The sequence below is a fragment of the Scophthalmus maximus genome, chromosome 19 (genome assembly GCF_022379125.1).
Source record: "Scophthalmus maximus strain ysfricsl-2021 chromosome 19, ASM2237912v1, whole genome shotgun sequence".
In the NCBI taxonomy this organism is placed as follows: Eukaryota; Metazoa; Chordata; class Actinopteri; order Pleuronectiformes; family Scophthalmidae; genus Scophthalmus; species Scophthalmus maximus.
In genome coordinates this window covers 10022970-10041276 of record NC_061533.1, presented here as the reverse complement: position 1 = coordinate 10041276, position 18307 = coordinate 10022970, and the positions used below count along the sequence as shown (strand labels likewise).

Here is an 18307-nt window from a genome sequence, read left to right as displayed (position 1 = left end):
CCCCTCTCCCAACTCTCGCATAGTGGCATCAACGCATCAGAGAGAGGGCACACAGGGCAGAGAGCTCAGCTGGGACACTGACAAATACTGATCCGAACCCTCCGGTTCGTCCCGTGAACATGAGCAGGGTTGCTCGACTTCTTCGGCGGACGTTCGGGATTGTACGCGAGCACGTCGGGACGGATAATCTGGGGAACAAATATTACTCTGTCCCAGAACAGAAGACATGGACAGGTGAGTAAAAGCCTTAACTTTGGCCCTCATAACGTTTACTTTCATACCAGCTGTAGACAAATAAAGATAAGTTCACAAAACATTTTTTTTATTCTTGTTGTGTCCCTGACACTCCAATATGTGGCTATATTTACTGCCATTTCTTATTAACTGCTGAAACCGTTTTCATATGGCTACAGTAACGGATTCCTAGTTCAACCCCCCTGATAAATGACAATACATCTGTGCACTCTGTATCAATATCCTAAATGTGTTGTTGTGGATATGACTTTATCACTGTCACCCTTTCACCCTTGTAGTATTATAATCCTGCCACTAGATGGCGACACGGTCTCAGTATGAACTTTGTTATTTTTTGAGTTTTTTAATAAGAATTCTTGGTCTGTATTTAATGTAACTGTCCGCAGTTTTAAAACTGGTATTTTGGAGGCAGAATAAATGATTACTTGTCAATGATGAGGCTTTAGAAGGAGGTCACACACCCTACCAAGACATGGCAGACAGTGTGTAATGCTCAAGCCAAGCAGTGGAACTGTGTCATCAGGCTAATCTGTGGTGGGTAACCAATGGTGTCCTTCACACCATCTCTGACGGCTACAGCGCCAAGGACGTGCTGGTCAGCCTTGCAGACTTGATGCCCGGACTTACAGTGAGTCCTCCTCCAGCGTGTCTTAAACAAGTGTGTACGGATAAGGATGATGGTGAGAAGTTGGCAATGCTTATCATCTCATCAAAGATTAATTAGGTTTGGGAGCATTCCAGCTCAGGTACACAGATCTTGACCAAAATTTTTTAAAAAGTCCTGTCTTTCCTAGTTTAATTATTATTATTATTATTATTATTATTATTATTATTATTAATTCATTAGCAATATCCATTCTAGATATATCCCCTCCTTGTACCACCTTAGATCATCAACAGCAGGGGTCCTACTCAGACTATAGGCCACGGGTCAGAGGTCACATGTCAAAGAGCACAACCCTTTGTCTGCTCCAGACATGACACTGACGGTTAACAAGCCCATGGGCGTTTGTCTTATTTGTACCAAAGGTTTATGTCTCGTGATATTTGCCAGAATCACTGTGCCTGAGCCGCGGATTTCTTTCACTTTCCATATACTGTATTTGTGTCCTCTGGGAACTAGACAATGCCGCAATAATCTAGAAATAATCTTATCCCAACTACACATTCTTGTGTTTGTCTCCCTCTCTTGGTGCCACATTACACAAGCTAGATAAAGTTTATCTTTGACCTGCATACACTAAATAGATATCCTACAATATATACACTTAGTGCTACATTTCTCAGAGGATGAAACCAAACTGTTTTGTTATTTTATTTTGCCAGAGGGACCGACCACTGGCAGGTTGCAAGCCAGATTTCTTTGACAGAACTTGACTTTGTGCTTCACCTTTTCTCAGCAGTTTTGCAGGGAAACTTGTGCCCACCTCGTATTTATAATTCATTACAAGGCTGCTCCTCCACCCCTGGCTGTCAGACTATTCAAATGAGACATCACAGAAGCCTATTTTGTTCAGCACGCTACAGGCTACCGTATTCATTGTCCAATCACAATGTCTGACACTGCGGAAAGGCCAGTTGGCCTATAGAAATAGTGGAGGTTCCTAACAAACACACTCATACATGCAAAACAAGCACATACTCAGAAGAGTAAAATATACATACAAATACAGCATATAGAAATATATAACTCCTATCTAATGCCCCTCACCCTGTCCAGCCTTGTGGAAATAAAGCAGATGCATTATTCAGTCCATATGTCTTGCTAAAGCGAGCTCTTTTTGATCTTAAACTGATAGGCCAAGCGTGGGCTCAGAGCCTGAAGGCATGGACCGCAGGGCTTTCTACTGCAGCACATGAGTTGTCGTTGAAGTAGGTGAGGAGTCTTTCTCCTTCTCCTCTCTCTCTCTCTCTCTCCCATCTCTGCCTACTCCCTCCGTCTACTTGACCGTCCCCAGTGCTCAGTCCGCCCCTCTCTACCTTTAGCCATGCTTTGCTGCTCCCGTGTTCTACCTCTTTCAATCTGTCAACTTAAAAAAAACTGGGGCGTAAGCAGTTCAGTGTGCGGTAGGCTACGTTTGAAGACATTAATGGTTGCTGCCAACCCAAAAATAAAAGGAAGCAACTGCATGTCTGTTCAAATTGGATTCCAGTGGTCTCCACTTATAGGATGACCTCTTTATATGCCTTCAGTTAGTCCTTCTTCTCCTTGCCCCTCCCCTTCATTGCTGCCTCTTGATTTTCCCTCTTTGAAGCTAGTCCAGGAAAGATTTATATTCAAAACATTGAAACAGTTCATTAGTGTGGAGGGCTAGACCCAGCAGAAGGCTTAGCAGGCCCCTCTACTCATATGCTGCTTCACATCAAAATGAAAAGGCCCGGGTCTGAAGTACACACCTCTAGAGAGAGAAGCTCTGTGTCTGTCTTTAGAAAAGGTCCAGCTATAGAGGCCTACTGTGCGCTGCAATAGGCCACGGCGCTGCACTGATTATTGTCTACGGCAGGGCTACGAGAGAAAGCCACTGGCAATCTGGACAGTGGTCTTTAGAAGATCTTTGCCTTGGTGTCGGCTCCATAGAGCTGAATAGAGAATCTATATTCTTCTCTCTTTCTGTGTGCGTCCGTCCCCCAGGCCCAGCTCTGCCTCACACTGCACGGGGCGCCATGTCATGCTGCCCAGATGAAAGCAAAGCATTCTGCGGATGGGCTCATTCGTCTTCAGCAGTGGGCCTGCAGCTTTGACGCCTGCCTTCCCTCCCTTTATTTAGGAAGAGAGGCACACTGACATTATCGGCCGCTGCAGGCACATTTGAAAATAATTGCCTGTATGATTGCTATTTTTCTTACCTCTTTGAGGAGATGTAGCCTTTGTCTTGGAATCAATGGCTGCTCAATACTGGACAGGGGAAAGGCAGTTTCCTTTCATGTCTCAGTGAAAAGGATGTATTTTTAGCGCTATTCATTTTAACAGTGTGTGCCATGCAGTTTTAATCTATTGGTCCTCTCCGCTGTGTGGAGAACGGAAGGGATTCAGGGGTTCTTCAGAGGTGTGCCACACTGTTGCAGAGAAAAGACGCATTGACTTGTCGTCCTATCACTATCCCACTCTCTTTGTCTATTATTTATTTGATTCCCCAGCTCTTGTCCTATGAAGTGAAAAACTGAAAAGGCCTCAGTTCTGCTATTTCAGGATGGGCGACTCTAGGGACTGAGGGAAGAGGTGTGTGTGTGTGTGTGAGTGCATCTGTATCTGCTTTGTATTTTCTTTTAAAAAGGAAAAGAAAAATCTGCGATTGTGCGTTCCCTTTCCACTTCATGCCCTAACACACTTAACACAACAACAGATGGCTGTGTGTCATCAGAGCGTTGATTCAAGCCACACGTTTCCTTGAAAAGAGTCACAGCGGAGAGAGACGAGGGTCCAAATGGCTGTTTATTCTGCCACAAGTCATCCCCAGGGTGTGATGAAGAAGGTCTATCCTACAGTAGGACACCAAGTTAGTGTTTACCATGGAGCGGCGATGTCCGCGGCCAACACAGTAAATCATGTTAATTGATCAGCAGCTTTGCAATGCATGGGGTTTAAATGAAGGTTGTTTAATCATTATAGGAAAACCAAGTGGGTTTAACTCATTGTTCTGTATGGTGGTTGCCAACTGTGTATGTGTACGTGTGTGTGGTGGAACATCATGGAGTGGCTTAACTACTTCATTAAAAAGGCATTTGAAAAGATAGATGCTGAAATGAGAAACGGGCACATTTATTTCCTTTGGTAGAACATTTCACATTGGCCTTGTTCCAGTATCAGTGGTTAAAGCATTTAGGCCTTTCCAGTGTAAACCTACTCTATATTTCAGACGCCATCTGTCTCTCAACTTACAAGTTTTAATTGAAATCTATTGTTTCTACCGCCTGCGAACCGATTTTCTGTTTGGCGAGGAATTCATACACACAGTTGATGACTGCAAGAGAGGGAAGACAACAAATTAATCAAAAAATAAATGTTTCTGTTTGGCTTAGAAGTGATTCACCGTCCAATGCATTAATGTCTCTGTTTGGTCAGATGGCCAGCGAGATGTCTTGACACCTCAGGGCTCCTTGTCTGTCAGAAACTCACCCAGGAAGACTGACAGACGGACCGACACACATCTCCAGGAGCCCTCCACTGCTTATTCAATTCAGAATATTTTAATAAAGCAGACAGGCAGGGAGAAATAAGGCTAGGAGTAAGGGGGGAAAGATAAGGCTGCATGGGGGAGACTCGCAGAGGGTGGAGAAGAAGGTGGGGTATAGAAAGTGAGTGACAAAGAACAAGGGGGATGCTGACATATGGGGTGAAATTACAGAGTGGGGGAAGAATGGAGAGAGTGAATGCGAAAGGAGGGTTTTCCGACAGAAAGAGGGTGAAATGAGTGGGTGGAACAGGCAGACAGATAGAAGGGGAGAGAGAGAAGGTGGAGGTAGGTTAATGGAGAGAGGGAGTGGGGGGACTGTAGGTGCAAAGGAAAGGAGAGGAAGGGGGTTGCATGAGTGTGATGGTGGTAAATAGAAAGGGGTGGACAGCTTGGTGTATGGACATCACATATGCGTGGGCCTCAGAGGAGTCAAGGAGGAGAGGAGGGGTCACAGCGCTCCACAGCCTCACAAAGGACGCTGACTTCCTGGCCCTTCCACGGCCCTTTTCTATAACCCATCAGGCAGGGAAGAGACTCAAGAGGATGGGTGGTCTTAAGCAGAGGGGTCTACAGTATATCCCTTCCACCCTCAAGTATGCCTGCGTTTAGTTAAAAGTAGCACACGGGGGAAATCAGAGTATTCTTTTCAGCATGTTATTACTTCTATATGAATTATTCTCCTCTGTTCTGCCTTGAGTCGCTCGAGCCTCAGCGGGATCGACAGCAACAGGGACAAACAGAATGAGGGCTGGAAGAAAAGGAAAAAAATGCACACCAGCAGCAGCAGCAGCAGGAGCAGGCCTACTTTGTGCCTAAGCTCCTCCTCTCTCCAGAACTGATGCAAAACAATCGCTGGCCTTTCCCCCCCTAAACCCCATCACAAGACTCAGGGCTAATGGGTAACCATGGTTACAGGCCTCACACATCCTCATCATTTTTTTTTCCAGGGATTGGGGGAAGAGAGGGGTGAGGGTCTCGTCATTGGTACCTGGTTGCCCTTGTATCACTGATGCTTATCGGATCACTCCGTCTTCATAAAGCTGTCCATTACCATGCGCACACTGGTCCCACATCCGTCCCCTGCTGAGCTCTGGGCTGGAGAGGAATAAACCAGGCTCAACCCAGGCTGACGAGTGCACCGCTTCAGGACAGCTTCCCATTCCACCACAGTGTCAAATACAAAAAACTAGCTGCTCTACCTCGCACAATCATGAAGACAAAAAAAAAACTGCTGTCAATTGAGAGGGAAAGCTGGGAGCTTTTGCCTGCATAGCATTCTTATCAGAGACAAGTGAATATGATGTTTCTCAGGATAAACGTTGGTGTGGTTGGTGATTAGCATGAGACCAACAGTTGGAGCTCATTCTGTTTTTGCCTCGACTTGAGTGTTTCGGGCTTTTCTTTACCTGGAGAAAAAAAAAATTAAAACAAAACCCAGACTGCAGCAGCACAGAGTGAGAGAGAGACGAGCGCGTGAAGCACAAGATGCCTGGAATGACATTGTGGAGGTGAAAGACCTCTCAGGTTGCCCCCAGCAGTACTCACCTGGGAGCTGATGTGTTAAGTCTGTGAGAGGTTGTGTGCGTGTGTGTGTGCGTGCGTGCGTGCGTGCGTGTGTGTGTGTGTGTGTGTGTGTGTGTGTGTGTGTGTGTGTGTGTGTGTGTGTGTGTGTGTGTGTGTGTGTGTGTGTGTGTGTGTGTGTGTGTGTGTGTGTGTGTGTGTGTGTGTGTGTGTGTGTGTGTGTGTGTGTGTGTGTGTGTGTGTGTGTGTTCTTGTGTTTGTGTGTGTGTGTGCTGAAGCAGGTGATGGAGTTTAGCGGGGTGTGTTCAGGGTTCAAAGAGCAGCACTCCGAGCGCATCACGTCTTATTGTACCTAGTGGAAGGGATGGGCGTACCTTCAGTTTGATTGGCTCCCGATCCAGCTGCCACGGCAACCCCTCACCCATCCTGCATTCCTGTCTCCTCCCTTTACACCCCCAACTCCCCCCGGTTCCACAGCCAGGCTCACAGATGAGTCGCGCTCAGACAGGTGAGATGGCTCATGAATATTTATGTGGTGGGATTTCATTCCTCTTGCCGCTGGCCCCTCCCCCTCTGCAACGCAGCGCTGCGTTTGTCCTTCACGGTAAGAGGCAGTGTCCTCGCTCCTGTTCCTCAGGTTAATCTGCTCTAACCAGTGTGTGTGTGTGTGTGTGTGTGTGTGTGTGTGTGTGTGTGTGTGTGTGTGTGTGTGTGTGTGTGTGTGTGTGTGTGTGTGTGTGTGTGTGTGTGTGTGTGTGTGTGTGTGTGTGTGTGTGTGTGTGTGTGTGTGTGTGTGTGTGTGTGTGTGTGTGTGACTGGTAAGTAGGTTTCCCCTAGTGAGTGATGAGAAGGCAGACCTGTCACAAGGGTGCCTGCTGAGATCGAGAGCTCCTAACACCCCCCCCCTCTTTCTCAAGCTGGGGAAGGAAAGGAGGGCACATGGGTCTGAACTGTGAAGCAGAGAGGTGCCATGCACCCAGTTTGATGACTGTGTCAAGTACAGACTAGAGTCTATGAAGCAAAAACTAAGACTTGATTCCTCAGAGAAATTAAATGGTGAATATATTGAAAACTCATTGCGATTGATGTTGAATAATTACCACTGATCTAAATGTGGTTCCTCCATTTCTTACAACATATTAACATTTAGACTGACAAAGAAGATGACACAAGATTTCAAGCTACTTAAATAAGAAATACACAAAGCATAGATACATATTTGAGAAATTGCCTTGGACTTGTGGAAGACATAATTTAATTTGTGTCATTTCATTATTTCAAGGACTAAAGGGTTAATCAGTTAATGTGGAAAAGAATATATAAATGTTAGATATGATTTTTTTCTATTTTTATTTGGTTTGGTTATAACATTTACCAATAGCAGCTTACAAATTTGTTAAATGTGGAAGGTAGTATTTCTCCATTTTATATCATTGTTTTAAAATACTTTGGGATTATTATTTTTATGATTGTTGGTCAGACAAAGTAAGACATTTTTGTTGCCATTTTAAGACCTAATTGTTAATCCACAAATCAAAAAAAACCCAGAATCTGTAGATGTTAAGGTGTATTTCTTTGTTTTGTTAATTTGCTTAAAATTTGAGAAGAAAAAAGACAAAGTAAAAAAGAAAGTCTAGATGACTTGGTAATGACAGTAATTGTGAAGTGCATGCAGCCCGTTAGGTTTAGAAACCACTATGCAAACAATGTGCCAAGCCGGCTAATGCTGTTAAGCTTCATTAGGTGAAGATTAGGCCTATATGCAGTGATTTCGTTCTTTAATATACTCGGGTGTCCACAACTAAGGTAATTGTGGCTGTATTGTTAATCTTGTGCACTTGTTTTAACTCATTCTTACTTCGACTCCTGTGATGTAACTACATTTTCAGAGATCCGGCGTGTTTCCTTTGTACTTCTGTTGTAAAAAAAAAACCAGCGCGGCCTTGGCCCGCATGTTTTTCTGCCGTTGTCCCAGATCAGAAATTACAAAGAGAGCGAGAATCACCCCAATGAGACTGACAAGCCTCCTCCCAATGTGTACGTGGTGGGAGGATGAGCCGTGTTTCATAAATATATGTACATACAGTATTTGGTATTCAAATCCAAGGATAAAAGCCATGGTGGAAAGGGGTTTAGTCATGCTGCAGAAGCAACAAGACAAGAGGGGAGCCATGTTGGAGTGTGACAGAGGAGAGGGGGAGATGCAACCTAGTGGAGAGGGACGCAGAAAAAAAAAAAAAAAGTGGGTGCCTCTCTTTATGCTTATTAGTTAGGCATTAGCTGTAGCTAAGCACATTTCTTGTGGGGACTGTGTCATAATTGTTCCATTTTAGTCTACTGCCACCCACACCCGATGCAAATATGGATACGATCTGTTTATAATTAGCATATCTGTTAAATGTATTTCTTAGTATTGCCTAGAGAACGTAGGCTTTTTTGTTTGCTGGCAGTTGTTTTTTTTTATCGTGCTATATGGGCGGGGGGGGGGGTTCTCACAAGACATTTTAAGGCATACATGTAAACAAACGTGAGGAAACGTTGTCTTAGCTTGGCTCGGAGATGAGGTGAGAGGATGCAGTGTTTTTTTTCTTTTTTTGTCCAAAAAGCTGCAGAGCTGGAGCCGCGTGAGGCCCCACAGTGACAATCTAGTGGGAACCAAAGCAGAGCCGAAGCAATGCTAGCCTAATTAGCTGACCTGATTACTATATAGGCTGGATAAAGTATGGGAAGGAATCATCCTCATCATTTCGAAAAAATGTTTTTGTCTTCGTTGGAATTGGCTTAAAACCGTATCTGATGAAGTGGAGAAGTCGCGAAAGGCGCAGGCAAAGCAACAACGCGCGCACGGCGTCTCTTTTGAGGGGCCATCGTTCATCCATTGCTGTGCCACAGCTATCTGTTATGGCTGAAGTAAACATTAAGGCCATCAGTCTGCCGTGCGCACGCCGGCGGTTGCCTCCATTTGTCCGTGTCCAGTCAGCTGCGGAGAAACGGTGATGGAATCTTGACAGATTGTCTGTGTTTTGGAGCGTGTTGTTTTCCTTGCCCGTCCGTTTCTCTCCTCCTGGCCATGTTCGCCATGCATCATCTCTCTCTCTCTATCTGTCTCTCGCGCCCTTTCTTTCTTTCTTCCTTTCTTTCTCTCTTTCTCTCCCCCTCTCTGCCTCCTTCTACCTCCTCCTTCCTTGGCTCGTCATTTCACGGAGGGCTGGACAGGCATCGGGCTACCTGTGAGGAGACCCTGTGAAAACACAGCGCTTGTCACTAGTGCGAACGCTGCATGAAGCTCTGCGAGCGCCACACAAAGAAGCAACACAACTGGCCCCTCTCTTTTTCCTTCCTTCTTCTTAAGTCTCTTGCTCTCTCTTGTTCCGTCTATATCACTCTCCGTCAACCCCCCCCCCCCCCCCCCACCCTCTCCGCCTCCATCTTCATGTCATTGTGTGCCATGCCAAACTTGCCTAATCAGCAGATTCTACCAAAAATAATTGGCGGTGGCCTTGCTGCTAGCGCGCGTCGTGCTGTATACAGATAGGGAGAGGAGCACTTAATATTCCTCGCAGCTCGTACCTCCGCTGTTGTCTGTGATATCTGACCTCTTTTGTCTCCTGCTCGGCTTGATGTTGATTTTGGAGGGCATTGTTAGCCGGTGCGCTGTGATTGGAAGGGGTTGTCGGCGAGGGGGGCTCTGGTTGGCTGGGTTAAAGGGAGGCTCATTTGCATAAAGGCTTAGCCCAGATTTGGAGCCACTCAGCGAGATCTGAGGAGAAGGGCCCGAGGGCCACGAGGTAATCATCCATGGCCTGTCACAGCGCTGTCATCCCTCTGTGTATTTGTATGTGTCCGTGCGTCTGTCTGTATCTGTGTGTCTGAGTGAGCAGGAGACCGAGAGCATTATGTCTGCACCGCTTTGTGTTTGTTTGGATCCCTTTGCGTTTTGTGTGCATCATTGTTGGGCATGTCTGTCTCACGCTTGCTCCCTCACACTGTCTTTTTTGTCTCTCCTGTTTTCTGTTTTTGTTTCCCAGGAAGACACGTCCGTGCCAAGCGGATGGTAGAGGCAGCCAATCCTAACGAACATGAATATATGGAAGGCAGCATACCGATGGAGTGGGACGGTAAGTGTGGACTGCATCATCACGACACATACTTTATCGCTAACATGGATAAATGACAACGTTAACAAGCAGCTACCCAGCAGAGGACACAAACGTGCAGCACAAATGACATGGAATAACAAAGTCATGACTGCATCTATTGGGGCCTAGGCTAATCCATTGGTTTTTTTTAAATGTATTAATTAATTCTTGATCATTCTGTGTGATGGGGGCTGGGAAAAGCGTATCCATGTCGTTTATCAAACACGCCTTCCGCTGGTGTTATACAACCGTACCATAAAATAGTGTTTCAAATTTCTTACAACTGGATACAAACTGTTCTCTCTGTCTCAGACTGGCTTGATCCACCTTAAACCCCTCATCCTGCTTCGCCCCATCCCTCATGCATTTTCATCAGGATGCAAATAAGAAAGGGATAAAAGAGGCCCAGAATCCCTGCGCTAGCTGGAGGAAGAGTTCGAAAATCTCTCTCTCTCTGTCTCTCGCGTTCTGGATCCCTTTAACCTTCCCTGCTGTGCAGCCTCCACAGCCAAAATAGAGCTCTTTAAAAAGAAAAAAAGAAAAAGAGAGAGAGAGAGAGAGAGATGACAGACAGGCACAGTATACAGCTCCACTCTGGAGCAGAAAGAAGGACAGAGATATTGATGGAGAATGACAGTGTGTACTTTCAAATATGAAGATCAGAGCGGATCCACATTTTGTCTTCTTATTTTGGCACTCGGTGGCCCCTAGACTAATGCAGTATTAGTGTGTTCTAGCCCGTCGTGTCTATATGGCTCGGATGTTTTACCATTTCTCTTGTTTTCCCTGTAGTTTGATAGTGAGATGAAACAACAAAACAAACCCTGGATACACTCCCTCAACAAGCTTGGCTACTCAGTAGTCACACCGAGCCACTGTGGTGCCCTGAAACTCAGTGGCGCTATCGCTGCAGCCTTTAAATATGACTGCAGGTTTTGTTTGTGCAGCGTATGTTTGTGTGGGTGTTCTCACTCTTCTTCTTTTTTTTTTTTTACTCCTGCTCCTCCAGCTTGGATCCGAAGCAGACGGAAGGAGCCCCCCTCCATCGAGGTATGTCTCCCCCCACCAAGCTTCCCCGCTGTGCTGATGGTTGGACTCCGGGGGACTGGTTGCATGGGGAGGGAAAGATGGAAAACAGAGGCTTTGATTTGTTTTATCTTACAGTTTTCGAAACTGAATCCAGGAACTTTGGGGGACAGGTGTTAAAATAAACAGCAGCAGAAGTGACTTGATGGTAAGACTGAGACCAAAGACAGCGTCTGAACAAGGGGGCGCACTGACACCATGTCCTAGTTTACTTTCCTCTTTTTTTTTCCAGCAGAAGCCTGCATCTCGGCTTTTTGTGTTTTATTTCTGGCAGTCTCCAAGATGGGAATGGTGAAGGAGCGCAGTTTTCCCCCTCGCGCACCTCTCACTGGGTTTATTGCTCTTATAATGTGAGAATGCTGGAAATTATTTGGCCAGCGAAATGTGGGTCTATAGGAAATCCCTTGGAAGGCCAATACCCAGGCACTCTTTCTATCTCTCTGTCCTCTGTCCCTGCCAGTGGCCAATGCCATCCCCTGCCTCTACTGCCAGAACATTCTCTTCCAATTTTCTGCCTTGCGTCTGCCCAATAGCTGCCATCGACAGCTGGACAGTGTTGATGTGGCCAAGGCTTTACTCCCAGCACATTACCCTACCCCTTGTCACGCTCCCTCTCTTCCCGGTCCAAGCCGACATAAATTGATTGGATTAAATCCTGTCATTAACAGGCTGGAAAAGCAGCTCAGTATGTTTGTCTCTCTCCCCAAAGCAGGGCTTTTTGGCCACGGCTCTCCCCCTCTCTTTTCCAGTCCTCCAGTTCTGCCAACACACAACATCATTATGCCCAGTCCTCCCTTCCCGTTTGGCTGCCCGTATTAGGGAGAGGCTAACATCACTGGACACTAGCTGTGTCTCAAGTGGGTAACTATTCCACTGGTGGACTCCGCTCAGGTTCTAATTGTTTCCATGAGTCGGAATGGTTGTTTATATTTCAGATGCCTCCTGTCATGTTAGTTTACCAATCCGTTCCAAGCACTACATTTTTAACCAGAGTTTATTGGACCAATATAGGTTAACTGAGCACTCTTGTTCTTTTTCGAGTAAATGCCCTGCTTCATACTTGACACATGCACACATTTGTTCCTGGAAGCTGCTGAGTGCAACAACATGTCTCTTCTACTTTTGACTAGTGAGCAGCTGATGTTCCGTGCTTTGCTCTGGGACAAAAACAGAGGTAGTCCTCCTCCGAGGGGGAAATTATCATTGGTTATTTTTGCGTGACATTTTGGAGATTCCATTAAGTCATCTTGCAGTAACGTTCCATTCTCCTCCTTCTCAAATCATCAGGAAGCTGCCACCTCCACATTTGCAATATCCACAGACCTTGGTAGATGATGCGGGCAACAAAGGGTCAGACGTTAACCGTTTAAATACCACGGTAGCTGTCCCTTTCATATATCTGGTTAGCCACAATGGACACAATATTTTTCTTGCCTTACATAGACACAATATTATTCTTTTGAAGTTGTTGGCTTAACGGTGACTATATACTTTTGTAAACTACAATCAGTATTGTTGTGATGTTTTAACCTATGGCGTAAAGTTAGGAGTCAAAAACCAAGCACTTAATCCAGTGGTTGTGGAGCGTACTGATGCCTACTTTGTAGAAGTTGGATCTTGTCAGTGGTCTGTCCAGGACGGGGGTTGTCTCCAGGCTCTCTGCCACGTTCGAGTTCAGGAGCGAACTTCTTCATTGTGCTGTGAGAATAGGCGCCTTCACCCGATTGCCACCATGTCCCCGCGGACCTCCTGCACACGACTGCACAAAGAACGATATTGTCCATTTTCTCAGAGTGCTGACTTGCAAATTTCTCAATTACAAGAATATGAATTTTTTGCATATTCACTCAGTTTAACTGCACGTGCATATAATGTGAGCTGGAAAAACTCCTCTACTTTTACATTAGGACATCATTTTATCAATCATCCCTCGTAAGTAGGAAGCTCATCCCCTCATGATGGGGACCCATGTCGATATTGCCACTTATATGGGACCAGGCCACGTTCATTAATTAATTATAATACTAGGACTTATTGAGAGTATATATAGCTGGCAAAAAGGTGATATGTCATTAAATTCATATACTTAACATTTCTAGGTCATTTCCTTCCTTAAGGTTATTCATCATTTTCAACCATCACAAAAAAGCTGTCACATCTTAAAAAATGTATCTGTTGAACACCTCAGAAACGCTGAATGTGCACATACTGTACATCCACCTGTGTGTTCTATAGGAGCTGCTGAAGAACGAGTCTTACAGGGAGCAGATCAAGCTGAAGGCCATTGAGGTGGAGGAGACAGATCTGGCCCTGCAGGCGAAGGAGTATGAGGACGGTCTGGTGGCGACTCCTGCGAGGACTGTGGCGAAGGGCCATGCGGCCTCCACCACTTTTGGCAAGCAGGAGATCTCTGAGGACCCGACGAGCACTGCAAACACATTTCAGCCTGGCTCCTGGATGCCCACTCCCAAGAAATAGACCAGGACAATCCTCGTACACTGAGACTGCTGTGCAATACATTATAATCCAATAAAAAAAAAGCACTGCAATGAATATTCACTTTTATAGGAGATTTGAGATATTGATATTTATATTAATATTGGAAAACCTTTCAGTATAATCCAATCCAAGTGAGCAACTCCACAGACTATGACCTCAGAAATAAAAGGTCCACAGTACATGCTGTGGGAAATGTTAAGAGGAGAAGATATGTTAACTTTAAATTGATTGATTTATCTGTTCAGCCCCATCCATGGTGCAATGAGACTGTAGTTACATTAAATACTGTGTTTATGGTTCTATTTATCATTGAGGGGGTTTCCACTTTCACCTGAGGTCACATTTAATGTTGACCACGGAGCTGATGAAGAAAGGAGCTTCAAGGAATTTTAAACACATGCTAAAAATAAAAATAAATGAACCTGGATCCTGCAGCTGAAAACATGGTCTCCCTTCACATGTATGTTTATTTAAATGCTCTCAGGAGATGCATCCGGGGATGAATAAGTTAACAACGAAGAAAAACGACTTTGCGGAAATGTCCATTTGTCCACCTGGCTGTATTTAGGATTATCAGTTTTAACAGCTTCTCAGAAGACTCACACGTATCTACAGTATAAAACCGTCATCCCGTTGGACTTTTGAATGTTATATTTTTGTACACCGAGTCAGAGTGAATGTAGTTGAGAACATAAGTGGTTCTGTCAATCACTACCTGAAAGCGTAATTACCTGCAATTTGGTTAAACATCACGTCACTAGAATAAAACAAGGGGGGTGAATTTTTCTGAAATAGTTTGTTAAATCCACAAAAAGGAAATTTGGTTTTCTTATTAACCATGAAAACTTTATTGATTAGAAAGTTATAATTTGGATACTTTGCAAGTGACTTGGAGAAAAAGTTCCAGTATGCTCAATACATCGTCAATTCAGCAGAACAGAGATGCTAACAATGGAATGCAAGGTGTTGCAACAGCTGCACAATATTATCAGTGGCTCTCTGTACGAAAACATCATACAGATAACCACTGTGCTCTTGCTGACCAAAGTCCCGCTGGGACAAGCCTCCTCCAGGCAGTACTGTCCGTCTCAGCACTATTCGGCCTGTGGGGCCAGTGTCCCTCCTCCTACCCCAGACCAGAGGCGTGGTGTCCCTATGCCGACGGCAGGGCCGGGACAAGGAAGGGCACCATGTCATTATTTGGAATAAGGAGGGCGGTAAGTGTTGTAGTTGCACCTCCCTTTTTTTTCTCCCTCTATGCCCCGATCCTACCCTCCCACTCAGTCTTTCTTGGTCCTCTTAGCCTTGGCTATGTTTTCCTGACGTTTCTGCTTTTTCTTCTGTTCCCGGTCACGTGCCTCAATCATCTTGGCCAGTTTCCAGGAAAGCAGGGCACTGGCAATGAAAAGAGGCGTGAGGGCCAGTATGACAGTGGTGAGGAAACCATAGGGGTCTTTGGCAGCCCACTCCACCACGTACTCTGCCCATGCCCGGACGTCAATCATCCTGGTCAGGAACGATGAGGATTAATCAGACCTGAGAACAGAAAGGAGTGAATAACCAGAGCTGTGTGATGTGTTCAAATTAAAACAATTAATAACTACAATCTTAGTGCCTTCTACCAATAATGATTTTATGTGTGGGCAAATGAGTGTTATATAAAATCGACTTTAGAAAGTCTATGATTTCATAATGCGCACTGTCAGTAATATATCGTACATTTTCTGGAAACAACCGTTGAGTCACTGTTGAAATCATTTGTTCGAGAAAGATACTGAGCATTTGCTGATTCATGCTTCTCAAATGTGACGCTTGGCTGCTCTTCTCTGTTCTCATCACTGTAAATTGATTATCTCAGGGTACTTGGGTTTTTGCCAAAAAATACAAGAGTGAATAAATCATTTGACAACATAGGTTGTTTTTTCCCCCACAAATTTTCTGATATTTTCTTAACAGTATGTTGAGAGAGAAAAAAGAATCATGTACACAACCTTTCCTGGAAGATTGGTGCACCACTCGAATACAAGAAGTGTGATTTGCAACACTCCCCCCGCAGTGACCTTAAACACCAAGACATATTACAGGAATAACATAAATCATAAATAATATCAGCAATACAGTGTATAGCAGTAATAACTTGTATTAAATAATGTTGCCCTGTCTTAGTCAAACGATTTGTTACATTCACTCGTTGAACTGCAACAAAGGATTGCAGATGATCCGATTGGACAGCAAAAAAAATGATACCTTTGAGTGCAAGAATCTAGAGCTTGATCATTCAGGTATTTCAGATGTTCATTGGAAAATGATATATTTACTAGCGTGGCTATTATAGGCAGAACAAACAATTCAACAAGGACAGATCAAACACACTGAAATATATATTTTCTTTGCGGGGGGGGTATGACAAATATGACAAGTAGTGTGACAAGTCAACAACTAACGTTTCAATCTGTTCCGGGTTATATTAACTATATATTACATCGGTTGTGACCGTTTTGTTGACTCGTGTGACCAATCGAGTTGCCCTTGTGTGTTTTTGAACTTATGTAACTTATTGCTCATGGACCAAGCCATCCCTCACAGACCTGCCAACAACCACTCGCTGACTAGCGTCCAATCGAACCGCAGCTAGCACATGCTACATGTGATCAAGGGCAGGGCCGCCACAAGCCCTTTACACTGGCCGCAGCGCCGCATCACACAGACGAGAGACGGCGACACGTTCACCCTTTCTGCTTTTAGGATCAGATCTAGATGTCTGGATGATGAAATACCCGATGCTAACTGACGTTAGGACCGCTAGATGACCCGCTGCGCGTCCGTAACGGGCCTGCAACTCCGGGGAGAAGGGGCGCTGGCTCTCGGCTGAAACAGCGCAACAACAACGAGTGTGAACGTGACACGGCAGCGAATCTGCATTTTCATGTTGGTTGGTGGTGGTGGCGACGCATTAAATACAAAACAAACTTACCCAAATGTCGTGATTAGTGTTCAAATCCACGACGATAAGATCCAGCTCCTCCTTTTTCCGGGAAGTGAAACGGGTGTGGCCTGTACACATTACTCGCTCGTGATTGGACGCGAGGCTTTCTCTCAAAGACGGGACATGTAGTCCTCGAGTCCAAATGAAATGCACCGATGAACCATCAAAATACACAACATGCTGCTCTTTGACTGTTGGTTGGACAACTAAAATTAGGCGGTAATGATGGAAGTTTTATATTTCATCAAAGAAGGAACCAATTGATCATGAAAGAAAAGTAATTGTTAGATGGCTTGATAACAAATATTGTTGGTCATTGCCTAATAGCGCTTTTTCTGGTGGAATAATAATAACTTGCCAGAGGTTTTCTGTATGTCAAGTAAACACACAAAGAAAAGGGGCCACAACAGTATTTAATTGTTTTTGTTCATATACTATTTTCATAGTAGTAACATGAACGGGTGACATAAATGAAAAAGTCCCCTTATAATATAATAATAATAAACCTTATTTCCATAGCACTGAGATCAAAGACTATTTACTTTAATTTAGAGTGGAAAAAATAAAACATAAAATCAAACATTGTGGGGTTTTTCTTATTGAGGTTATCAAGGTGTTTGATGTATCATGATCAATTTTGATGGTAACAAAATGGACCTGTGACCAGATAATTGCTGGTTGAATCACTGATTATCTGTTAAAGTTTGGGTAAAAGTTTTGCCTGTCAACCATCACAAAGAAATATGAATAAGTAACCGTCTGGTAGATAATGATCAAAGTCAAATATTGAAACTCATGAAAAAACACAATGTAGTTCAGTTTGTTATTGGCTAAAGAATCAGATGACGTCTAGATGTTGCTGAAACATCTGATCATGTCTGCCGACTGCTCTTTCTGAAGAATAAAGCAAACGATAATTGTGCAATGAAAAAGCAAAAGCAAAAGGCTCCGCTGGCCCCTCTGAGAAAGAGGACTAACATAACAAAGGAGGACCTGCTGGCTTTGTGAACTTCCTGTGGGGAAGTATTGAAACCAAATCAGGTTAGGCCACATCTGCTCGGTCCATACGGCATGGATCACTTTCAGAGCAGTTCAAAGGCCAGCCTTTTAGACCGACTCCAGAGGAAGGACAGGGGCAGCTGGGAACACATGCAGGAGACAGACACATTGCGAACACACATTCTGGTTTACCAGCATAGTTTTGGTCAACTTTTATAGGCAAACATCCTCAATCTGGTGGCTTTTTCGTTATATGATTATAATTATTAGCTTCTGCTACAAGTCTCATCAGGCTGGGAGAATCCGGACGGTGGGCAACGAAGCCGCACCCTAACCCCTCCTACGCCTCCTTTTCATGAGCTGTGGGGAGAAGTTTGCCTTGAGGGCTTTCTGCCAGAAAACCTTCCTGGCATGCTTCAGTGTGCAGTCGCAGTTTAGTTAATTTTAGCCAACGATACTTGTTGGTTAGGTTTAGCCAGCAATACCACTTGGTTAAGGTTTTGAAGATCGTGGTTTGGATTAAAAATAGAACCTTTCACAACATTAACCACGTGCAAAGGCTTTCTGGCAGAAAACCTTGAAGGCAAGCATCTTCCATGTGCTTTTCATGATACAGCTACGGAACTAACATTATCAACAGACAGGGA

The 18307-nt window shown here is 44.6% G+C and overlaps 2 protein-coding genes across 6 annotated transcripts; one reads left to right on the top strand and one right to left on the bottom strand.

The window, feature by feature from the left end:
• Positions 1-6: 6 nt before the first annotated feature.
• Positions 7-14117, top strand: ndufaf2 (NADH:ubiquinone oxidoreductase complex assembly factor 2). The gene is made up of 4 exons (XM_035638832.2): positions 7-234; positions 9980-10069; positions 11100-11140; positions 13412-14117. The coding sequence occupies exons 1-4, from the start codon at positions 120-122 to the stop codon at positions 13652-13654; spliced, it is 489 nt and encodes a 162-aa protein (XP_035494725.1). The 5' UTR covers positions 7-119; the 3' UTR covers positions 13655-14117.
• A 382-nt stretch (positions 14118-14499) lies between these two features.
• On the bottom strand, positions 14500-16795 carry smim15 (small integral membrane protein 15). Of its 5 annotated transcripts, XM_035638834.2 has the most exons (3): positions 16650-16715; positions 15667-15735; positions 14500-15211 (listed from the first exon to the last, which is right to left on the bottom strand). In XM_035638834.2, exon 3 carries the CDS (start codon positions 15178-15180, stop codon positions 14956-14958), a length of 225 nt encoding a protein of 74 aa, XP_035494727.1. In that variant the 5' UTR covers positions 15181-15211; positions 15667-15735; positions 16650-16715; the 3' UTR covers positions 14500-14955. The 5 variants fall into 5 exon arrangements, with proteins under 5 accessions (XP_035494727.1, XP_035494726.1, XP_035494728.1 ...); XM_035638833.1 differs by lacking the exon at positions 15667-15735 and having other exon boundaries at positions 16650-16795; XM_035638835.1 differs by lacking the exons at positions 15667-15735; positions 16650-16715 and adding an exon at positions 16453-16542.
• Between the last annotated feature and the right edge of the window lie 1512 nt (positions 16796-18307).